Genomic DNA, 25466 nt, shown 5'->3' on the forward strand with positions numbered 1-25466 from the left:
GAAGAGTTTGAGAAGGATTGGAATTAGTTCTTTTTTAAATATTTGATAGAATTCACCACGGAAGCCATCTGATTCTGAGCTTGTCTTTGTTGGGAATTTTTTTTAAATCAATTATACCATTTATTGATGATGGAATTATACTGGAAAACAATCACAACAAAAGAACAATCTTTTGAATAGAACAGTTTATTTAGTGAAATATTTCTTTGAAACATAAAATGCAAAAGATTGTCAAGTATGTCAGTATGGATGCCTGTGGATTTATATATAGACATTCTCAGTCATGATTTTCACAAGTTTCACTCCATATCACATCAAGTAATTGTTTTGTGTGTGCATGTATGTGCGCGTGTTTAATGCCTGTATCTCAGAATGATTAATTGTATTTTTGCTGGGCTTGGAATAGATTTGCTTACACTGAGATGTATGAAAGCGTTATTTTTGGTCAGTGGGTGTGCATTTCTCTTTAGCTATAAACTAAGGTGATAGACAGTTTAATTTCTGAATTTAGAATAGTCTGTTCAATACTATGTCTTTTTGGTAAAGTTTTGTGTTTGTGTGTGGTTTTATTTTTGGTTTTTGGTTTTGTGTTTGTGTGTGTGTGGTTTTTTTGTTTGTTTCTTTTGTTTTTGTTTTTGTTTTTGTCCTTGGTGCCTTAATTTCTTCCCTTTGCTTATCAGGGAAAGACAGAGGTATAGGAGAAACTGATATTGGAGACCCAGTGGCAAACATCTTGCTAAAACCATTTTAACCAGTTGTTTGGATAGTAATCGGCTTGGTTGAGAGTTCTTGTCATGGATTTCAAACGGAGCTTTTAGTATTCATATAGTCATCATAATTTGCAATCTATTGTTTTGTGATGGATGAACTTTTTAAGGGTGATGGTTTAGAATTTCATTTATATTTGTCAACATTGTTCCAATTACATTTGGAAGCATTTTGTCCAAGGTTGCAAGAAACAAAATTGGTTGTTTTTTTTTCTTTTTTCTTTTTTCTTGACCTTTATCTACACACGTTGTCTGAAGACTCAAAGAGTCAGGAAGTTTTGGCCATCTCATTTTGGGTATAGCTTTGAAGGGAGAGTGTTTTTCAGTAACTACTGAAGCACAAAAGATTGTTGTCTTGGCCTTTTTGTATAGTCACATGTTGTATTCTTTCCATTTCCAATAAATGAATAATCAAATGTTCAATAGTTTTCTGGATATTCCAGAAAATTCCCTATTATTCCTTGCTTTCCAATTTCCGAACTTTGAGAGGGCTAATTTGTGCAAGTCCGAAGTATCAAAATGAAGAGGAAGGAAAATCAGGATATGGAAAAATTCTTCAACATTTTCTATTGTTTTTGGCTTTATGTTCAGGTCCACCTTTTAAAAATATCTGAATAAAGTATCATTTGCTTTTTTATTTTCAGATGAATCACTTTGATCTCTTAAATTTTCTTTCACAATGCTATATCCATATGTCAAATTCTAATTTGGAGCATTTAAAGTTTCAACACTGTAGTCGTTTTCTGTAGTTGAACATGAATTAGTGTGAGGGTCATTTTTTGTCCTTAAAAAAGTCTCCACAAACATAGGGCCAGCAGAGACCTAATGCATTTGCAGTCCAGGGTAAGAACAAACTTGCTTATCAACTGAAGCATTTGTTAGTGAGTGGCTCAGAGTGAAGAGATTTATGGGATTAGTGATTCCTAGTTTCCATTGATGATTTTCTGAAATCTCTGTTCTCCATGATAGTTCCTTCATTAAAGGATAACTCCATAACTGAAATATCCATTGTTTACCATTCTGTGTTCTTTTGTGAGCATGTTCTGACAAATTAAGCTCTAACACCAGTTGTTAGATGGAATTTCCAGGTGGTTCTGCACTATCTCTTCTAGGTAGGAGGTTTTTATTTTCAGGAACAGCTACTTCTGAATCCAAATTCCAGTGAGATACATTCTCATGAGAGATGTTTGACACACACAGGTTGGTGCCACATTTCTATTTCTTCTCCTTGTTTTTTCCCCACTTCTTTGAAATCCCTATGGCCCATATGTTATCCCCAGCATTGTCTCCAAGGACACTGTAGCTTTCAACCCCGGGCCCTTGCACATGGGCCGGGTGAATGGCTTGATGGGTGCCCCCTCCACCTGGGCCTTCCTGCAATGGAAGTACAGGGAGGGCAGTGGGCATTGGCTCCCTCAGCTGTGGACAGCCTGCCAGACCTGCAGCCGCCTCAGGGTAGATGTCAGCCTGGGGCCCAGGGTAGGCCCAGCAAGACCAACCTTGGCTGTGGCTGGGATTCTGCAGGCTTCCACAGAGGCTGGTGGGAGGTTTTTGATTATTAATTCAATTTCCCAACTAGTCATTGGTCTGTTCAGAAGAGAAATTTCTTCAAGCTCAGTCTTCTTAATTCAGTAGATTGTATGTTTCAAGGAATTTATCCACTTCTAGGTTGCCCAGTTTGTTGGCATATAATTATTTCTAGAAATCTCTTATGATTCTTGTATTTGTATGGTTATCAGTTGTAATATCATCTTTTTCATTTATAATTTTACTTATTTGAGTCTTCTCTTTTTTTCTTGGTAAGTTTAGCAAAGGTTTGTCTATTTTATCTTAAAAGTAAAAACAAAACAAAACAAAAACAGCTTTTAGTTTCATTGATCTTTCTGTGGTCATTTTAGTCTCTTTCATTTATTTCCTCTCCAATCTTTGCTTTTTTCCTTTCTCTGATAACTCTGGGCTTACTTTTCTTCTTTCCTTAGTTTCTTAAGGTGTAAATTAGGTTGTTTATTTGAGATTTCTCTTTTTTCTTAATGTAGGTGTTTATCACTATAAACTTCCCTCTTAGAACTATTTTTGCTGCATCCCAAAAGCTGTGTTGTTGTGATTCCATTTTCATTTGTCCCGTGATATTTTTTTTATTTCTCTTGATTTCTTCTTTGACCCATTGATTGTTCAGGATGTTGACTAATCTCCACAATTATTAATTCTGGTTTTCTCTCATAATTGATTTCTAGTTTAGTACCACTGTGATTGGAAAAGATGTTCATATGATTTCAATCCTCTTAGATTTATTAAGGGTTGTTTTGTGGCCTAATATGTGATCCATTCCAGAGGATGTTCCTTGTGTGCTTGCAAAGAATGTATAATCTACTGCTGTTGGCTGAAATGTTCTATACATATCTGTTATGTCCCTCCCATCTAACATGAAGTTCAAGTCCAGTGTTTCCTTACTGATTTTATAGCTGGATGATCTGTCCATTGTTGAAAGTGCGGTATCACATTCCCTGCTGTTACTGTATTCCTGTCTATTTATTCCTTTTGATCTGTTAATATTTGTTTTACATATTTAGATCCTCATATATTGGTACATAAATATTTATAATTATTATATCCTCTTGATGAATTGACCTCTTTATCATTAAATAATGACCTTTTTGTCTCTTCTGACAGTCTTTGGCTTAAAATCTATTTTGTCTGGTATAAGTATAGGTACATCTGCTTTCCTTTGGTTTCTATGTATATGGAATATCTTTTTCCTCCCTTCACTTTCAGTCTATGTGTATCCTTAAAGCTGAAGTGAGTCTCTTATAAGCAAGATATAGTTGGGTCTTGTTTTTAAATCCATTTAGCCACTGTATGTCTTTTGATTAGGGAATATAGTCCATTTATATCTGAAGTAATTATTTATAAGAATCTACTTACTATTGTCATTTTGTTCATTGTTCCCTAGTTGCTTTGTAATCTCTTTTGTCCTTTCTTCCTCTCTTGCTTTCTTCTTTTGTTATTTGATCATTTTCTATAGTAGTACACTATGATTTCTTTCTCTTTACCTTTTTTTTTTAAAGATTTTATTTATTTATTTGAGAGAGAGAAAATGAGAGAGAGCACATGAGAGGGGGGAGGGTCAGAGGGAGAAGCAGACTCCCCGCTGAGCAGGGAGCCCGATACGGGACTCGATCCCGGGACTCCAGGATCATGACCTGAGCCGAAGGCAGTCGCTTAACCAACTGAGCCACCCAGGTGCCCTCTCTTTACCTTTTGCATATCTATTATAGGCTTTTGCTTTTTGGTTACCATGAGGTTTATGTAAAACATCTTCTATTTATAACAGCATTTTAAGCTGATAATAATTTAACTTCAAATGCATAGTATCACTTATATGTGGCATCTATAAAAATTGAACCCATAGAAACAGAGAAGAAAACAGGTTGTCAGGAGACAGGAGAGAGAAATAGGGAGAGCTTGATAAAAATGTACAAATTTTAAGTCTTAAGATGAGTAAGTTCTGAGGATGTAATGTATAGCATGGTGACTATATTCTATAACACTATAGTGTATAATTAAATTTACTAAGGAGTAAAACTTAAATGTTCTCTCACACACACAAAAGAAAATATGTGAAGTGATGGATGTGATAATTCAATGAGGGGAATCCCTTTCATAATGTATACATATTTCAAAGCATCACATTGTACACTTTAAATATCTTACAATTTTATTTGTCAATTATATTTGTCAATAAAGCTGAAAAAGTCACCCTACTATTCTATGTGTTCTTGATAGAATATATTAGTTTGCAGCAAGCTATTCTATCATAATTCTAAATAGAAATCAATACAATTTAATCAAGCAGAATAAATCATTTACTTAATGGGAAAGTTAGTGGCTTTTCTTTTTTTAAAGGAGACTTAGTTTTGAATATATTAGTATTCAAAATGATAAATATTAAAACAAAAATCTGAATTATAATTACTTTTTAAAATTTAAAATGTAATGGGTATATCAACTCCTTTTCAGATATATTTTGTTTATCACAGACACAATGTGATCTTGGAAAAATTATTTAATTTATTTTGTATTCAAGTTCCCCATCTGTAAAATTGGAATAATACTTACCTCACAAGCTATTGTGCACTCTAAAAATGCTGAATCTGAATTAAAAATCAACATAGATATACATTAATTATGATATCTTATTTAAGAAATCTTTGAAAACATGTTTTTTAAATAATAGATTTATTAATGTTGATCTCCTTCAGGAAGAGCTAGAGGGGAAAAGGAGAAACAGGAAAATGAGGAAATGGTCACTTCAAGTTGAGAATTTTATTTTTGTACAATTTATCGTATATAGAAACTTTCATTTTTAAAATTTAGTTAAATATTTAATTCTTATGGTTGTGAATTTAATTTAAAAATCTTAAAGATCACAAAATATGTTACACATCACATGCACTTATATTCTCAATATTATGTCATTTTATACATTACCAGTTGTCTATTTATTGTCTTTCAATTCAAAATATGTTTTTTCATTGCCCACTGTGGCAAGTGGAGCTGGTACCTTTTCATATTTGTCCTTTGCTAGCCTCATGTTAAGCTCTGTTCAGGCAAAGCACTAGATGACATTACCGGAGGAAAACAGAAAACACCAGGCAGATACATGTTTTAAATTTTAAATTTTACATATTGTTTTGGCCACCTTAGTTTATACTTTCATTTTCTTTATTTTTTATGTAATTTCCTCCCTTTTTTTAAGCTATCCTTAATATTTATTATTTTAAAATTTCTTTTCCCTCTCTGTCAGTTAGAAGTTATTTATCCTGCTTCCAGTCTTTCGGTTACCCTTATAACTTTACTAGGTATTTAACAAAGTATAAAGTTAATCCTCTCCTCAAACACTATGAGGAACTTAGAACGCCTCAATCCAACGATTCCTCTTTAATTGTACATAATATTTTCTCATAATTAATTCCACTTCCTCTTCAAATTAGTCATTGCTATTATTTTTATAGTATTAATATCTTTTAAATTGGTACATAATCACCAATTACTTTGATCACTATTCTTTCTTGTGTATCACTCACTCCTGTTTTCATTTTTCTTCTAGAAGAAAATCCCTTTAACAATGAGTATCTAGGGGCGCCTGGGTGGCTCAGTCAGTTAAGCGTCTGCCTTCAGCTCAGGTTGTGATCCTGGGGTTCTGGGATCAAGTCCCACATCCGGCTCCTTGCTCAGTGGGGAGCCTGCTTTTCCCTCTTCCTGCTCTGCCTGCTGCTCCCCCTGCTTGTTCTCTGCCTCTCTCTGACAAATAAATAAAATCTTTAAAAAAAAAAAAAACCCAATGAGTATCTGTTAGTGGTAAACTTTGTTTTCACTAATCTGAAATTGACTTAACTTAATTCCCATCTGTAACTAGTAGTTCAACAGAGTACAAAAATTTAGATCAACAATTATTTACTATAAATACCTTGAAGACTTTATTTCAAAATGTATACACTGTATTTCTGAAAGTAATTCCTTCTAGGTAATCTTTTCTTTGGTTGCTTTTAAGATGTTTTTCTTTAACTTTCTGTTATTCAATTTCAGTACTCTGTGTCTGGGTGTAGTTTTCCTTTTATTTATTTTGTTTGGGAACTTACTGAATATGAAGATCCACATCTTCCAAAAGTTCCAAGGCATTTCAGATATTGTCTATTCAATATTTTATTTTCCTCCACTCTCTATATTCACATTTTAAACTCCTAATATATATCGAATATTCACATTCTATTCCATATCTCTAAATATATTTTCTCATCTCTTTGTCTTTCTCAGCTTAAACTCTCCCAGTTCATGAATTATCGGCAGCTGTACCTAATCTAAATTTAAATTTCAATTACTGTATTTTTTTGTTTCTACAAATTCAACTTATTCTTTTTAAAAATCTCAGTATTTTGATAGTGTCTATACCTTTTCCACATATTTTCTCTTTCTTTTTTTAAATCATTTTACTCTACATGTGATAATTCTAGTATCCAATGTTCTAAGTCTAATTATGCTACTTGTTATTTTGCATTACTCTTACCTAAACTTTTTATAATTTTTTATTGTGGCATCACATCACATTCGATTAAGCATTATCTGCAGGGCCACGATATTGCAAGTATATGCCCATAGAGTGCTTTTATATGAGTATGCTCTTGAGAGGTCTGAGTATCCCAGAGATTTTACCAACATTTAAAACATAGATGTTGACTTGGAGAAGGAAGCAAATAGTGAGGCAGTGAGGCATTTCACTGTCCCACAAGTCAAACTGCCATTGCAAAACATCCCTTTTCCACCAATTAGGCCAGCATTGGTTGGATATTTAGGGTTTCAAGAATCTTAATGTGTATCATAATAAGAATTAGAATTTATCAAGCACTTTTGGTGCTGGCCATTGGTAGTGCTTTTTGTAAGTTATACTGTTTAGTTCTATTTGTTAATTACATGAACATCAGAATCTTGATATGCTATGCCACCCTCATCATCCATCTTGAGAATGAATAATTTATGAGTGAAAAATACAAGTGATTGATGGAAAAAAAGAATTAATTTTAGAGGACAATTGAAATTTTAAAAAGAACAATGCAAATAAGAAGATAGCAGAAAACCAAGGATAAGGAAAGGTTGATGTTAATGCGTGTCTCAAAATGCAAACCAGGCTATTTGGAATAATGTCCCCAGAATGGCTGTAAAATACAAATGCATGTTTTATATTGCAATTTTGACACTTTGTGATTGCTTTTAATTAATGTTTATCTCTTCAACTAGAATTTAACCTTCACAAAAGCAAAAATTGTGATTTTTTTCTTTTTCAACCTTTCATTAAATTTTTAGTACTTAGCACAGTGCTGAGCATATTTGAAGGAATTAAGCAAATATTTATGGAATGAAGAAATAAATGAAATAAATGAGGGAATAAACTACATGGTTGTAATATGTCTTTTGGGTTGAAAATGACAAAACTTATGAGGACCCTTTACTCCCAGGGAATTCAAACACAAATAACAGACATTCAGTGGTATATAAAGGACTTTAACAAATTTATTAGATCCTTGTAGAAAATTTTCTTGTAATTTACTTTGATTTTTAATTATAGCCTCCTAAAGAATGTTCACTAAATATTCTTTTAGGGTAGCTTTATCTAAACTTTATTACCTATAATACTTTCACTTTGTCTTTTCTGGCAATCTTCCTGTTTAAATAATTTAATGACATTCCTTGAAATAAACCCCTCCCCCTGACCTCAACCTTATCAACATTATTTTAGCATTTAGCTGTCATTTCTGTGAGTCACTGATTCTGACATAAAAATATCATGAAGGAATATAAATGCACTTCTACATTTTGATTGAAAACTATCATTTTTTTTTTAATATTTTATTTATTTATTCATGAGAGTCAGAGAGAGAGAGAGACGCAGAGGCAGAGGGAGAAGCAGGCTCCCAAGGAGCAGGGAGCCCGACGCGGGACTCGATCCCGGGACTCCAGGATCATGACCTGAGCCGAAGGCAGTTGCTTAACCAACTGAGCCACCCAGGCGCCCGAAAACTATCATTTTTAACTAAATTTCTAGTAGTTACTCTTTTAAAAATATTCCTAATTGAGCTTTTGACAGATATGAGATTTGTCAGTTCTTAGATATGTTGAATGGTTAAATATTATGACTAATATAACCACCCTATAATATTTAATAGAAGCAGCACCATTGGCTCTGGTTTTTTAAGTGTAATTTGTAAAATACACTGAAGCATTAAGCACGTTTATAGTATTATAAGTTGCTTTGAATAGCCTTAGTTGCTATTTTTATTTCAGATGCAAATATGCCAAAAGCTTGATAGTTGGGCAAAAATGAACTGCTGTATAACTGGTTTCTCAACTACACAAACAACATAGGTAGGCAGAGCTCAGTGAGAGTGGAGGGATTGGTGAAGCTAGTATTTCTTGTATTCACATAGAAATAACACATAATAACACAAGTAATTTCATTATTTACTCCACACCTCCACCCTGGCAGCTAAGGCGAGACCAGGTACCAGGACCTTTTGTCCACATGTCTTAAGCTGCATGTTGGCCTCTTAAGTCTTCAATCTTCATCTGCTTTAACCCAGGTATGTTTCCAGTTCAAGTTTTCTAAAGTTAGAAGTTGATTTTACGGTTTTAATTTTTTATTTAAAATATTGGATGAGGGCGCCTGGGTGGCTCAGTTGGTTAAGCGACTGCCTTCGGCTCAGGTCATGATCCTGGAGTCCCGGGATCGAGTCCCGCATCGGGCTCCCTGCTCGGTGGGGAGCCTGCTTCTCCCTCTGACCCTCCCCCCTCTCATGTACTCTCTCTCATTCTCGCTCTCTCAAATAAATAAATAAAATTTAAAAAAATAAAATAAAATAAAATATTGGATGAGAGGGAAGTTGCATATAGTGAGATGTACTCAGGGCCCTATAAACTTTTTGGAATCAGTCTGCATAGTCTCTGCACAGGAGTTGACTAGAGTCACAGGGCAAGCCTGGACACAGGCTGAATATACTGGTGCAGGGCTGAAAAGGGGGGAGGTTGTGGCTGGACAATGAAAAAAGTTGATGTCAATAGAAAGTTTGGAGACTAATAATAATATCTCACAATGTATTAGATCCATCCATTACATCAATTATTTCTTAAGCTAATGGCAATGTGTCTTAATTTTATAACAGTAACACTAAAGATTAACAGCTAACTGTTCATTAGCGACCATTTACTATGCATTGAAGCATAAAAAGCTTTAACTCATTCACAGACCAGCTTTTTGTTTTCTTTTTGATATGCTCATTTTACATAATTTTTCTTATAAAATAGAAGGCATTACTTCAAGTTATAAACTTTAGAAGGTAATTATTTTTTCCTGTTTACTTCCTCCCATGCCAGATTTCACAAGTGGTATTAAAGGTTTTCCAAAAAGCAAGTTTTATTCCCATTGTCACTAAATACAATTTCCAAACATTTTGAGAACTGCTTTAAGTAAGTTATTTTTAAATGTCACACATAGCTATAGTTTACTTTTAAAAAGTAATATTTGCCCTTATGAAGATTAATAATTAGTCATTAGATGCGCTTTTAGAGATTTTCTATATGGGAGAGCAAAATTTAATATTTGAGGCTTACCATCAAAAATACAGGAGCAAAAGAAACCAAATAAAAAAGAATAAGAAATTTAAAAACAAAATTGGACAGAATATGAACCTGATACTGTGATATATTAAAATTAGTCATACACAGCAAAAATCCAGCCAATACGGGAAGGGGACATTTGGAGACTTTGGAAATACTATTGCTGTTTCTCATGCAATTTTTTTAAATGTTGTTTTGTGAAATTATGCTAAGTCATGATCTCATTAATAAAGTAGATTAATATTCAAAATTGACTTGAAAAATAATTTAATAAAATCATATTAAGTAGGAGCAGTTTTTTTCTGTGTATAGTCAGGATTGTATAGGAGTTAGAACTTTGGCAAATAGAGAGCACAACCAGTATACTGATGTAGGGGTTGAAAATAATTTACAAAATTAATTTAATAAAATGTTTAAAACAGTAACTAACAATTATTAACAAAATAACAACAAAGCTGTTTGTACTTGCATTTAACAACACATTTAAGCCAAAATTGAATTAATATAAAAATAATATGCAGCGAATTGATATCTGACATAAGATACAATAAAAATTAATGTTCACATTGAAGACCTGAAGTTGCAACATCTCTATATATGCCTTCTAAATATCTTTTCACTTTCATTTCTCGGTTGTGTTGATTGCAGCTCGTTGTGACCTAATAAGATGTCAATTGTAATATCCAGAATATTTCTTAAAGTAGAACACTACATTTCCCCTACTACGCCAGATAAAATAATTTAATGTATTTATTTTAACAAAAGGTCCATCCATGATTACTAACTTTGAACTACAGAGTAGGTGTTTGTTTGTTTGTTTTTAATTTCTAGCACTACCTGTGGTTCTTAAAGATATCTACAGTTGATATTCGAATTGTCATGCTGTTTCTGAAAAGAACAATATATTTATCCTGAAGGGTTTGCTGTAATTCACCCCTAAAATTTACTTTATGTGGAAATGTTTCATCATAAAAACATGTCTACTATTTATATATGTCAAGATCGATTCTACTACATTTTGTAGAACAAGCACAGATTTTTATATCAGACAAGCTGGGTTTCAACATCTAACTTTACACGGTGACCCTGGGAACATTACATACCTTCTATGAGCCTCCATTCCTGAACTACAAAATGAGAACATCACCACAATTCTCAAAGGGTAGCATAAAGTTTAGAAAAAAGCTAGTGCCCTGTGCCTCGTACTGGGCGAGGCATAGCGTAATCCACTAGGTGTGAATGGTATTTTTTCCTCTCTTTCCCATTGCTGATATATTTGGCTAATTGAAGATTAATGAAAAAATATAGAAGAAGTTACTGGAATAAATCAGCTCCACTAAAAAAGCTCATTACATTGCAGGCAATAGTTACACATTCCCAAAGTAACATTGAGTAAGATCAAAAGACTGGTTTTAAAAATGTATTTACATATTGTAATTCATATGCAAGAAAATATTTTTCAGGGCAACAATGGCAAAAAAATGAATAAACTACACCTGTGTGTATAGTGTAATTTTGTAAGAATAAAGAAAAATACCCAATTTTACTAAATGTCAAATGTTCATGGACAGGTAACAGAAACAAATCTACTTCATATAGCAATCTACAGCAACATTAAAACATATCAAAATAGAGTTTCTGTAAAGGAAAAAGTCTTTTTTTTAATGGTGTGGATAATAATTAGAAGTTCCCATTATTTGTCCATGAAACCTCCTAAGAAAGGTGGTACTTCAGACAGGATTCTGGTAGAACTTGGCACATAAATTGTAACTTTTCCACCACCCACTGCTTTTCACCTTCTTGTAGCTTCATTCACTCAGACAACCTCACATATACATAAACAATATTAAAAACACGCATGGCTTTCAAGCAGAAAATTCATTTTCTACAACAAAAGCAGGTCACCATATTTATACCCAATGTTCTCAGTCATGGAAATGGATTTTCCTCACAGAGCTGCTAATTAACATACGTTGTTTTGCTCAACCTTTCAAAAAGTGTGTCTCTAGGAGGATCTGTTTGATCATGTGCAAGAATTCTAAGGCATTATAAGTAATTGTTCCACAGGACAAGTGCTGCCCTTGCGATGATACACTCTTGATACCCTTAGCAAGTCTTTAGTCTTCAAATGCCACCAGACATAGGGAGACATTCATAGTCTACAGGTGGTTGGCTCAAAGGTCAAAAATTTTGTTTAAAAAAAACGTTTATGGAATAGCACCATAGAAAGTCTTTCAGAAACAAATCTTTTTTTCCAACATTGCATTTTTTTAACTGAATCCCAAGAAGAGAAAAAAAAAGAAGAAGAAGAAGGCGAAGAGAGAGAGAGCTTTCAATGACTACACAGCCTACATCCACTTCACTTCATTTTTTTTTTTTAAATACAACATTAACCGTAACAACATCAGCAATAACAACTACAACAGATCAACAACCGAAAAGACAATAGCAGCACTGGTGACTTGAGAATGGGCCATCCAGGCAGTCACTTGGAAGAATTCTGTTCACACCTGCTGGGAGTTCTCTCATGAAGTTCCCAAGACATCACAACGCTTCTTAAATTGGGTGTGAAAAGGCAGCACTTTCACTGAAAGAACGTGAGTTTACTGATCAACTGGGCATTTTCCAGCACTTAAATAAATGATGCCTAGATTTTAACTGCAATAATAGACACTATTGGCATTTCCAACTTGTCAAAACGTCAGTAAAATGAAGTGGTCTCAAGATCATTCGTGTTTCAAAGAGGTGAATCTGGCCTGCAAGTGAAAATAATGAAGCTGAAATATTCCAGTTTCCAAACTTCCGGACACGCCCACATTTAAAGTACAAACCGCCCTCAAAAGACTCCCATTTCGCAACATCCCATATGGATCTGTATCCAAGATACAAAGCCAAAGCAATCATCCTAAGATACAAGAAGAGGGTTTTTCAGTTTATGACCTGCAAGATCATTTGATTTCTCCCAAATCTTGAAAAATTGTCAAAAAGAAACACTCTGCAAGGTCACAGACCCTGAATCGAACTGTCTGAATGGCAAGGCATCTCTGTCAAGCTGTGAACAAAATCTTCTGGAGTCTTCCTTGAAGTTACATGTGCCTTCTCACCAGCTTTATTTATATTTATACCATCAAGCATGGAGTTTCAATATCTTGGCAATGTTGATCAGAGTTGGCTTGAAAACTTCTCTTTTAGTACAGAGATAATCCTGTTCTTACAGTCTTCTTCTGGTCAAACTCATTATATAAAACATTTGTGCTAATATCTTCATTTAAAAAAAATACGTCTTCTCTCCATTATGCACATTCCTTTATGTTTCGATGGAGGTTTTGGTGTTATTTTTTGGTATGCATAGTATCTGGATATCTAATGCTTTTGTATCTTATATGAAATCCTTTCTTGTTGATTGTGTCATCAGTGTGAAAATGAATTAAAACCGCATCCCCAATTGAATAGATCTCTTCTGGCGGCTGAAGACAAAAACAAACAAACAGGCAAATAAACAACAGAATGAGCACTTTTTTCCTTCAGTGTAATTCATGTTTGTTTGGGATTTTTTTTGGGGGGGGGTATATGATTTAATCCTCCCAACAACCTTGAAAAGTGGGTATGAGTGACTTCTTCATCTTACAGATGGGCAAACTTGAGTTTCAGAGAAGCAAATGACATGCTCAAGATCATAGGCACTGATATAGCTGGGCTTGGAACATAAGTCTGTTTCCAAGTTCTGGAACTTGGTGGGTTTTTTTCCCCCAAATTTTAAGCCAAATTCCTTTGATTTACAAGTAAATAAAGTAAGGTTCAAAGGAGGTAAAAAGATATTAAATTTGTTTCAGAAGGGGCTCTGAGGCAGAGCCACGTCCAGAATCCAAATCATCCATTCCTTCTTGTTTTAATAATCTAAATACCAAGAAGTTTTTTGTTTCATTTCAGCTGATATTTGGAAAGGAATTCAATATCATTCAAGTTCAGTATTCTGTAAGCAATAGACACTGGTGGACAAAAAATGGGACTAATGCTTTCAGAACAAAGTATGTATTCAGAAGACCGTTTGATATTTATGCAGGGAGTCCTGGGGGGAAAAAGCATGAAGGAAATCTCAAGCTTTCCTTTTTCTTATTTCTCCTGGTGACACTCTCTGACCTGTATCAGGCATTCTGTCCCATGCACAAGTGACACACTGCAATGGAACAGCATTATGGCAGCACTGGGTAAGCCCACACACCAGTGGTGGTGCCTGCCATTCAGCAAGCGTCTTCGCTGAGAGGGGAATGTCAATTTGAATTGTGTGCACAATTCCTTTTCCTTTATGCTTTAATTTAGGAAGCTTACCAAATCGTCAAAGGTGTGTGTTTAAATTTATTGCCTTTAGATTCTTAAATGTTTAAACATTTATTGCACAGTGAGAACATGAATAAAAAAGTTAGAATGTGAACAGGAACCAGCAATTATACCTACTAAATTCTCTCTTGTGTGATATTATTGGGAAAATTCACTAGATGGAGAAGAGGTAAGGGAGAAGAGGCAATAATAATAGGGTGTAACTTTTTCTCGTAAAAGCATTGCCAATTTGCATATGATGCACATAACAATCATGAGTCAATGGGCATTTTCTACCACGGCTATGGGATCCTGTTGGTACTGTATTTACCCCTGATCCACAGAATCGACCAAGCCCCACCGCTGTTGAATCGAGACCGTCAAAAAGCTCAACATAGTCATAGCCACAATCGGCTTCTTCCTCCACTTCAAAAATCTGGAAGGATAGCTCCAGTCGAAAGCCCCGTTCTGACAATAACAGCCATTCACAGTCCACTTGTCCCGGGTAGTTGTTATCACCAAACTGCGCATGCGAGTACAGATCTCTGGGTTTCGGGTCTGCTTTCAGTCGACCACCACACTCTGCTCAGGAAAGAAAAATGAAATAAATTCAGTGAGTTTTAACAAGTCCAATCTCAACCTCAATGTAGTGTAACCGTTCTCTAACTTCTGAATGCATTTTCATCATCAGATGTGTTTCCTATAATCGTAGAGTGTGACGGTGCACCAGGTCCCACCCCAGACCCTGGACACAGAGCTAGCTGGGTTGGAATACCACCTCCAACACCTTCGAGCTCAGTTACTTTAGGTGAGTGATGTCGCTTCTCTGATCCATAGGGCAAAATGCAGATGATAATGATAGCACCAATCTCCCAGTGGATTTTGAGGATTTAATGAATACATGGAAAATCACTTAAAACAGTGCCTAGCGTGTAGTAACTCTCAATAAATATTTTTATTGTTATACACGATCCGGTTTTTAGTCCCAAATAACTAGTTTTCATAGGGGAAAAAAAAGGTCAGTATCTTAAATCAGGTTGATTCTTACTCATTTAAGAACCCAGAATCCAAAGGAATAAGAAATAACTTAAAAATTGGCAAAATATATAAAACTCCAGTGTGTATATGCATGATATAGAACTCTACATAGACTATACAGAACAATTTTATTTAGGTAGAAATATTTATATAACTTGGTTGGGAAAAACATACATGCATCTTTAACTATAATAACATTTGTAGTTCCAGAACCTATTAAGTATATTTTGTGTTTGTAATAAATAAAAAATTTTAAATGCTCTTTTTACAGCTTCTTTTTCAGAGAGATATTAATAAACATGTGGTTTACCAGTTATTACTTTTGTCACTAGAGGTAAATATACCAAATAACTAGATGAGTATGCATAAAAATGCACAGCTAGTATAATTTAGAAATGAAAGTTTTCAAAAAATTTTCTCAGAAACTTTGTAATCTGAGTCCCGAAACTTCCTAATGACTAGAGATTAAAAAAACAAAACAAAACAAAACAAAAAAACACCCAGAGATTAAATAGAGATCCCCTCCAACCAATACACATACAAACTTATGGCAGGGGGTCAGGGGAGAAGAAGATAAAATAGGGCTATAAAAAATGTTAGAAGAAAGTAGAGTTTCTTTCTGTTTCTGTTTGTCAAGTGCTGAGAGGTTCCTGGGAAGCAGTGATTTCAGGGCTAAAACCAGAAAAGTCCCAGGAAAACTGGGATAAGTTGGGAGGGGACAAAACCAAAAATCCAATGTGGAAAGATGTGGACAAGCCAGGACCCTAGATATGAAGACACCACTGTAACATTCTCATGGTCATCTGCAACCAAACAGTCCCAGCGGCACCCTGTGAGGACGGATTACACAACTAAAAACACTTAGTTGGATTTTTCCGATTTGTATATGGCTTACCCACACTGATGATTTTAAACAACAAAATATGTCTGAATCCCCCGATGAAACCCCATTCAGATGTATCTAAATACACGTAGGCTCAACCAACCCTACGGGCACTGTCACAGACAAAGACATTTAGATTCTTGTGTGTGACTGACATATGAACGAACTTCCAACCAGGGTTTCAATCATGAGAATGACTGCCCCATTGGGCTGTGTTCCATGAAGAACGTAAGTATCCCTCCACGTTCCAGGTGTCAGGTGGGGCATCTTGCACAATCTATCGATATAGCATATAGTATATATCGATACTATTGCAAATGTAAATGAGTTAGAATAACCTGAAAGCTCAACCCATCTCTTGAATATCATCTCTTGAATCCCATAGACCGGAAGCCAAACATTCTACCCTTCCTACCATGGTGTTTCTCTAATTCCAAAAATTATTGTCCTTCTTCTGTGACAGATCTCCACAGCTAAATGACCTGGGTCCAAATCTGAGCTCTGCCCTTCATCCGCTGAGAGACTTTGTCTCACACTCCATTTCTAAGACAAGGATCATACATAGTACTCACGTCATGGGGTCTGGATGAAGAGTGAATGGATTAATATATGTCAAATGTTTGAAGGATACCGGGCACATAGGAAAGGCCATATTAGTGTAAGCCATCACCATTACAATCATTATTGTCTAGTGAGAACATCTAAATGCCATCATCTGTGCTGCTGCTAGGGATCCATTTAGGTATGAAATGAAAAGCCAGAATAAAATGAAAAAAAATTTAAAACATTATTAATCTGCTATCATAAAGGAAGACTTGTATTTTTGAAGGCCAGTAAAATATTTTGTGAAAAATATTTCCAAATTTAATATATAAATGTATAAACCAGTGTAATCTCACTTAGAGAATTTTTTAAATTTTACCTATTCTCAAAGTTTGATATATAATTGCCTGCTTTGTTTTGGTTTCCACTTAAAAAAAAAAAAAAAAAAAGCTGCCAGCACTTGGATTACTTTTATTCCACAGCCGGGAAGAGCTGAAGGAGCCCACTGGGAGATATAAAGAAAGCACTAGTTTTGGTGTGTCTGCTTTGCAGGAGCAAAGTAGCAGGACAAAAGACCAGGATTCAGAAGAGACAATTCTCTGCCAGCCCCAACTTGGGACAAAAATCAAGGAGGAAATGAAGTAGTTGAACGAAATGAAAAAGATTTCACACAACCTTTGTGAATCTGAAAATGACAGTGAGGAGTTATTATTTGGTTTTATTGAAAACATCTAGAAAATGGCAATATTCAAAATAAATAAATTACATTTAAGGATAACTTAAAATGTTCCATTATGTTTGTCTATTTTCATTTCTCTGTTCCAGTATACAACTGCCTTCCTATGGATCACTGATCAAACTAATAAATCTGGAATTACTGATCCAACCATGAAAAAAAGAGAGAGAGAGAGAAAACTTAGTCCACAGGATAAAATTTTTAAGAACAAAGATTTAAATATTATATGCACAAGATGTGTGATTTTAATATGCCCTGAGAGAAATTCCATAAGCAGAAAATTACAGGCAGCATAAGGGCAATTTGTCCTTGAGGCAGTTCTTCAAAATATGGTCAATACATCATTTAATATGGTCCCTTTAAAGAAGGTATTTAATTAAATACATTTCCTGCAAATATTCCTATTCATTTACCAAGTTGGAACAATATAAAAGTAGTGTAGCATGTCAGCAGTATTGTTTTTAAATCAGTTGTTTGAAAATACTTTGCAAGCTGCCAGAACATCTTCTACAGAATTCTGAAAAGTGAAAATGAAGCTGAATAAGAAAGGTGACAAAAAGGGAAGAGAAGCCTGGGGGTGGGGGTGGGGAGTGGATTTCATTTTAATTTGGAAAGACATGATTGTTTATTTCCCCAAAAAGTATTAAATTCCCAAAGAGGTCCTGTAATTTGACCTATACATGCTTTTAGTGGGCATTCCAATTTAATTGAGTTAGATAAAAATAACTTCCTTTCTAAGAACTTTTATAATGCATTATTTGACTTTTAAATGTCATTGATGCATACTACAATGCTACAGCAAAGAAGTCCTACCAGACAGGCCATGTTTTATTTTATTTTTTTTAATGTTTCAAGTTTTTATTTAAATTCTAGTTAGTTACATATAGTGTAATATTAGCTTCAGGAGTAGAATTTAGTGATTCATCACTTACAGCGCTCATTACAAAAAGTGCCCTCTCCTTAACCATCACTCATTTAACCATCTCCCCCGCCCAGCCACCCCCACCCCCCCACCCCCACCCACCTCCCTTCCAGCAACCCTCAGCTTGTTCTCTATAGTCAAGAGTCTCTCTTATGGTCTGCCTCCCTCTCTGTTTTTTCTTTGGACAGGCCATGTTTTAAAAGACTATTTTCTCTCCACATTTCCCTCTTTTTCTATATTATAGCCATATCCTCTGAGAGAATACACAGGATATTTTTTTTTTTACTGATTTGTTTCTTCAATAAGTTTATTTAAGTGTCGTGTAATACCATTCATTACCTGATTAAAATATATTTGGGCTTAGAATTTAGACCTACCATCAGAGGGAAAAAAGGACTCTTTCCAATACAGTCCTTCTCTCATGGATTTTTTTCACAGTATTCCTTGTGAAAAAAAATAGCCATAAAACCATATTAGAACAATATTTCTAATCACCCGGTTTCAAAATTCATGGTATTAGAAGTTTTTCTCGTGGATAAAATTCAAATTGTATATAAAAATATATATTTACTCAAGCAGATTAAAATGTGTACATCAGGATCCATCAATAATAGTTACACATATTCTAGAAGGCAGTAAATAATGAGTAAGTGTTCTATACATGTAGTAAAAATGGTACTGGACTTGACTGTCTTGTCAGTAGAAACTGACTGAAAAACCAAAAGTACAGAAACTTCTGAAAATCAGAGGTTACACTTAGACTGTATGCTTCAATGGGAAGGAATTCCTTCTATTTCCCTGTAAATTCCCACAAATTTCCAGCTTTTTGCCATAAATAATGTGACAGGTGGCTCATGTGGGTGTTTGAATGGATGTGAACTGAACAGGGAAATAAAATGAGCCTCGTCAGTTACATACTTCAAACAGAGGGTTTTTTAAAACTTAAATAAGGAAGCGTTCAGTCTCTACTTATTGCTTCAGCAACAGTGACTGGTTTTATATCGATTTGCTTCCTAATCCAAAACTTTTACATGAAGAGAAAACATACTATGGTGGAATGTATGTGAGGCATTCTGGAGACAGAGTAAGGATAAAATCCAGACTTTGACATAATTTTAGAAATCTCTGCAAATTAATTAATCTCTAGATTTTCAATTTCTTTTTCTGAAAAATGAGGATAATAATACATCATAGAGTCTTTTAAGGACTCAATATATGTAAAGTGTATGTTAAGTACATGTGTGTGCCTAAAATGCCAAGTGCATGCTATATATACCATCAGATCTCAGTATAAGATCTCTGTGAGAACTGAATTGAATCCTACCAATGGATTCTTAATGGTAATATAAATAATGCAAATAGGATCCATGAGCAAAGGCCATACAAATTAAGGAATCATGGAGGTTAATAGCTATAATGAAACTTAAATAGTATTTTACAGATGAGGAAACTGATATCCAAAGAAATTTCTTTTCCAAAGTTCCCAGCTAGGTAATGGCATAATAGGACTAAAAACCCAAATGTACCTACATACTGGAACATAATATAAATCTTAATCATTCTACTCACAAAGGGTAAAAAGAGATTCTATAAAAGTAAGTTTTGACTAAACTAAGAAAGGGAAATTCATAGGTAGGTATTTTAAAAATATTTGGTCAGCTATTTCAAGAATTTTGACAGCATATTTTCATACTGCATTCCTGGAACTTGTGATAGCCAGATATATATGCCATAAACTCTATTCTATCAGGAAAGTACTGATGAAGTAATGGGATTGCAGTCACTCCACCCCTTTAATGCATAACAAGTTATCAGGAAAATATTTAAAGAGTAAATGTCAATGTATGGAAAAACCTTTCATTAGTATGAAATTTCTGTAGTCCCTGAAAGATTCTTCTCAAACCAAAATATTCATATCAATCATGAGAAATAATCTGCACTATTAATGAGTTCAACCACTACTAGTACGAATCAGATAAATATTCTGACAATATTCACTTTCTCATAAATAGACTCCAATATAAATCTAATGCTCATAATGAAATACACTAAAGTGGAAAATAATATTGGACAATGGAATAATTAACAAACAAACAAAATTAAACAAAAAGAAAATAAAAACAATAAACAGAACCCATGACAAAAACTGCTGCACTTATATTGTTTTATGGACAAATTTGTATACAATTATACTGTGTATTATATTACATCAAGACAGTTCTACAAGGCAATGTCTCAATAGTTTATTTATCAAGAGTACCACTAGGTGGCACTATAAGATAAATGACTTTAGGAAACCACTCAACTGACTTTTTTTTTAACTGAATGTAAAAAAAGGACATTTCCTGGACATTGATGAAATACAGTATTAAGCTGGCCCCAAATTATTAAAAAATGTTATTCTATATTTTCGCCTAAAATTTTCCATATTTTTCCTAAATTATATTTTATTTCTTGAAAACTTCCATTCCAAAGTCAAATTAGGAATTAGGATTAGAAAAAGATTGTATTGCACACTAAATAAAAGGAAAAACAAATGAGACTCTGTAAAATGGAGAGATAAATTCCAAATCAGACTTACAAAAATACATTAATGCAAAAGCTAGCCAACCAGGTAGGATGTTAGAGAAAACATGATTCTTGAATACTTAAGACATAGATTTCTAACTGTTAAATAGAGCATATAAATCAAACTGCTCAAGTTAATATGGAATCCATTATACAAATATTTAGAGATAGTTCTACTTGATCATACTGCATTGGACATGAATCAGATCAAACTATTGCATTGCTTTCTAAATGTTCAGCAACTACAAAGATACTTAAGTAGGATGCTACATGGCTCTCAAATATTTCACACAGTGCTTCAGTGAGATTTCTTCTGCTGTGCTCAGAGATTCATTAATGTTCCTGTTATAGGATCCACTGCATTCACTGGAAGAGAAACCTAGATCTTAGGAAAGAGAAACATGGCTCTAATTTGCTGACCTGTAGAATGTGTGGCTTGAAAGCCTTTCCTTTGAACAGATGCATCAGAAACAAACCGAACAAACATTTTATTTCCAGTAGCCACAAGGGGCTCTGGTATCTTGTTGCCACATAGTCTTCCAAGAATTGGTGATTTTTCTGTTTCTCCATCGAATACTTCCAAGTGATCATAAGCACATTCTTGATGCTGCTCAATCTCAAACTCACCAAAGGCCTATTAAAAAAAGAAAGAAAGGGAAAGAAAAGCAAAAACACATATCACTCAAAATGGGTTCTTTCCTTTGGAGCAGAAATGCACATCAATAAAACATGCTCATGACATACAAATAAATTAACCCGTATAGAACATTATTGAAAGGAGTGTAAAATCAGTAGAATGTAAAGTCTCTGAAAAAACATAATGAGGAAAACAGCACAATTACTCCATGTGAAATTCTATTATTAAACTATTGCAATTAAATCACAATCAAAACTATCACAAAACTATCACAATCAACTCCAGGATTTAGACAAGTTATAATAACAGTGATATTTTATTCTGAATATAATTCTAAGTTTATACTGAACGCATCAGAAAACTTTAAACACTTGGCATTTTAAAAATTGACTCCTTCTGGTTTTGATGATCATAAACTATTGAATATCATCCTACCTTGGGGCATTTAAACTAAGAAGAAAACCTAAAAAAATAACTTATATTTTCACAGAAATTAACTAAGCACAGTAAATCTTAAAAGAATAAAACAACGGGAATTTACACTATATACTTCTTTCTTTATTTTTTTAAAGGTTTTATTTATTTATTTGACAGAGAGAGTCACAGAGAGAGAGGGAACACAAGCAGGGGGAGTGGGAGAGGGAGAAGCAGGCTTCCTGCAGAGCAGGGAGCCCGATGCGGGGCTCGATCCCAGGACCCTGGGATCACTACCTGAGCGGAAGGCAGACGCTTAACGACTGAGCCACCCAGGCGCCCCTATACTTCTTTATTTAGATCCTACAACCCATATTATTAGAAAATACTAATATGGTTTTAGGCTAGATTTTTTTTTTTTTGAGAGCCTACTTCTCCCTTCCCTCTGCCTGCCTCAAGGCTAGATTATTTTTAAGTTACTTTTAAGATAGATGGTACACTTATTTTAATATTTAGAGCTTGCAGAGTTTAGTATGCCTTTAAAAGTTATTCTAATTTTCCCGTGTAGTAATTTTTATGCATAGGTCTTAGCAAATTCTTATATTTTTTAATACTTGTAGAAAGAATTGTTATCAAACTTCACTCATTGGACCAGAGACCCTTGTGTTGGTGGAAGATTTGCCCCTCATGTAGCTCATTAGCTATGTTTGTGAAGCTCACTGGCGAGCCAGCAGCCTTAACTCCAAGCTTTAACGATGTGCAGAAGCAAATTCTTAAAATAAAAATTCATTAAATGTATAACATATTAAACAACACAAAGGAAAGTTTAATTGAGGCAGACTGAAAATAGTAATGGCCCAATTATTAATAATTCCAGGAATTCTAGGTTATTTGCCATTGCCAATCAAGGCTTTTTCCCTTCCCTAGAAAAGCCACCATACCTTCAAAAAATAAACTATCATTCCCAGTAAAGGGGAAAAAAGCTGGAAGAAATAGAATATGTACTTGAAAATTCATTCATTTTCCTGCAGTCTCTGCAGCATAATATATTTGCACATAAACTTTTTGCATACATGTTTTTAATACAATTTTGTGAAATTATCACAATTCTAAATTTAATTAAGACATACATTTTTGTAATTTTGAAAAGAAAAAATTGACTAAGAACGGTTCTCCTTTAGTGCTGGCCAGTTATCTATTCCTTAACACACGGCCGTCTATTATCACTGGCTTTGGAGGAGTAAGGGAAGAAATGAAAGAAGCAATTTATATTAATTAGGGAGTAGGAGAAAGAAATGAAAGGTACTTAAAAGAAGAAACAAAAGAAAAGAAAGAGGGCCGATCTCTACTACCATATTCCACTGCACCCTACTTTAAAAAGTATAAATTAACATGATAATGACCAATAAGCACTAGAGAGTCATTATTTGTTGTAACCATATGAGTAAAAAAGAATGTTCACTTCATTCTACTGAAGACACTGGATAGTGCAAAAGAGATAAATACTGCGCAAAGAATCTTATAGGAAACAAACAAGAAACAGTGCACACAAAATACCGTGAACAAGGAGACTTCAGCAGAGTGTATTTACCGTGAAGTACAACATTCAAAGCAGGTGGTCGCTGAAGTTTGCTGCTATTTACCTCTGCAGTCCAGTGGCAGAGAACAGAGTAGAGGAGACGCAGTACATGGGATATAGAAGACCCTGAATGGATGGTTGGCTGGAGATCCATTCATTTACCTATCTACCTATTCCATGTTTATGGCCAACCCCATGGATGGAAATGCTGTGAATGTGACAGGCCAACACTTCAGGTTTTCTGCCTCTCCTGAGCTGGTACTCAGTCGGCTTCTATTACCATTACGCACATAGACACTGTCTGAGTATCAGTTTGTAACTGTTAAGAAACCTATAGGAGACAATTGGCTTAACCGCACTTAGAATTCTTTATTAACTATGAAACCAAGCTTCTGAATTATAAGGTCAATGTTATCTCAAGAAAAAAATAAAAGCATTGTTTCAGGAGAATAACATCATCTGAAAACCACTGCATGTTGAACAATTGTCTCTTCTGACTGTGATTTAAGTCATTCATCTATCAATAAAAAGAGCAGAGAAACCTACTGTGTAGGAGAGAAAACTGTAAGAATGATGGGGGTGATGGCATTCTAAAGCACATCCTTTAAGTAACAGTTAAAATGGGATCAGAATTTACAGACCACACATGTTCAGTCCATTGAAAACCAAGTGAATGAGATAACTAAGTGACTACTTCACTCCCTAATGAAATGCAGGATGTCTGGAGTGAATCACAACATCTGTTTTACAGAACAGAGCAACACCACACAAAGTGGCAGAGCGCTTGCGGGCTGGGGGCATTCTGACACCTGGTCTGGAGCCAGCTGGCTCCCGCTTTTTATCTAATTACTAATGGAATCAGACTGACTCTGTAAGAGTCAAATTAGACAAAGGTTCTGCAGCTGACATATTCTCAAGTGATGCAAACAATTCTCATTCATTAAGGTATTAGTGAATTTTCCTCTTGGAATTGGTAGCAGCTTGTTAGGTCATCTGTAAAGATTGGGTGGTCCTTTTCCAGAAGTCAGTCTAACCCAAATGCTCCACCACACACAAGCAAAAGCGTCACTAACTCACATGCCGACATCTCATAAATCTGGCCCTTAATATCACAGAGGTATCCACATCTAAGGACCTCCATGTATAGCAATGTTGCCTCAATAAAATATATTTCTAGGTCACAGGAAGGTATTAGAGGGGGCCATGGGAAATTGGGAAAATCTTAAAAAATATTTTTGTAGAATTCCCAAAGATACAGTGAGATATACAGTTTATTACTTTATTTTATGACACGTGCTGAGCCATGAATGTCTGTATCTAAATAATGCAGAATATGGAGATTTCTAGCCACCAGGAACCAATGCTATAACACTGCACCCCATAAAGACACTTACCTTCCCAGAACATCCTTCAACATCACAAAGGTAACAGGACAGCTAGCAAAGCTGATGTATGGAGCTATATGAAAGTCTGATTTCTGCTGAATCACCGCCCTCTTTTTGGGGACTTTAAAATATTTTTCTTAAGTGTTTACACTAAAACTTTATAGACATTTTAGTATTCAAACATTTAAACCCTACTCATCCATGATTATATTTCTATGATTTTAAGGTTACTAATCTAGGCTTTAAAAAAAAAAAAGAGCAAATACCCATGAGCTCTAGTCAGAAATACGAATGCATTTCCCACAAGGCAAACTAAGAGATTAAGGAGTCCCATTCAAAGGAAATAAAATTGAATTCTCGTTTTAGGCTATGGAAAGAATAACTGTGTTTCTGGAACACCCAAGCAAGCCTAATCTACCTAGCTGGCCACCAGCCAGGCTGCCATATGCAGCCTCACATGAACATCTGTAGAGGGGCTTTTATTGAAAATACAGGCGCTGGCTGAAAGATAA

General features: G+C 34.7%; 1 protein-coding gene, 1 non-coding gene and 1 pseudogene across 7 annotated transcripts in view; all 3 read right to left on the reverse strand.

Annotated features, from left to right (window-relative positions):
• Positions 1–435: 435 nt before the first annotated feature.
• Positions 436–5358, reverse strand: LOC102731308 (protein FAM217A-like; annotated as a pseudogene).
• A 3818-nt stretch (positions 5359–9176) lies between these two features.
• TLL1 (tolloid like 1) overlaps positions 9177–25466 on the reverse strand; it is a 205176-nt gene continuing 188886 nt past the window's right edge. For all 6 annotated transcript variants that reach the window (XM_081811123.1, XM_081811127.1, XM_081811140.1 and 3 more), the window contains 3 exons: positions 21360–21573; positions 14581–14831; positions 9177–13399 (listed from right to left, as the gene is read on the reverse strand). In XM_081811123.1, coding sequence (XP_081667249.1) covers positions 13265–13399; positions 14581–14831; positions 21360–21573 — 600 coding nt within the window. In that variant the 3' untranslated portion in view covers positions 9177–13264. The remainder of the gene's footprint in view (positions 13400–14580; positions 14832–21359; positions 21574–25466) is intronic.
• LOC145720401 (small nucleolar RNA SNORA62/SNORA6 family) lies at positions 22603–22754 on the reverse strand. Its single transcript, XR_014143301.1, has one exon. It is a non-coding gene; the product is annotated as a small nucleolar RNA SNORA62/SNORA6 family (small nucleolar RNA).

Source organism: Leptonychotes weddellii, chromosome 2, assembly GCF_054177405.1.
Source record: "Leptonychotes weddellii isolate Sample4059 chromosome 2, ASM5417740v2, whole genome shotgun sequence".
Taxonomy (NCBI): Eukaryota; Metazoa; Chordata; class Mammalia; order Carnivora; family Phocidae; genus Leptonychotes; species Leptonychotes weddellii.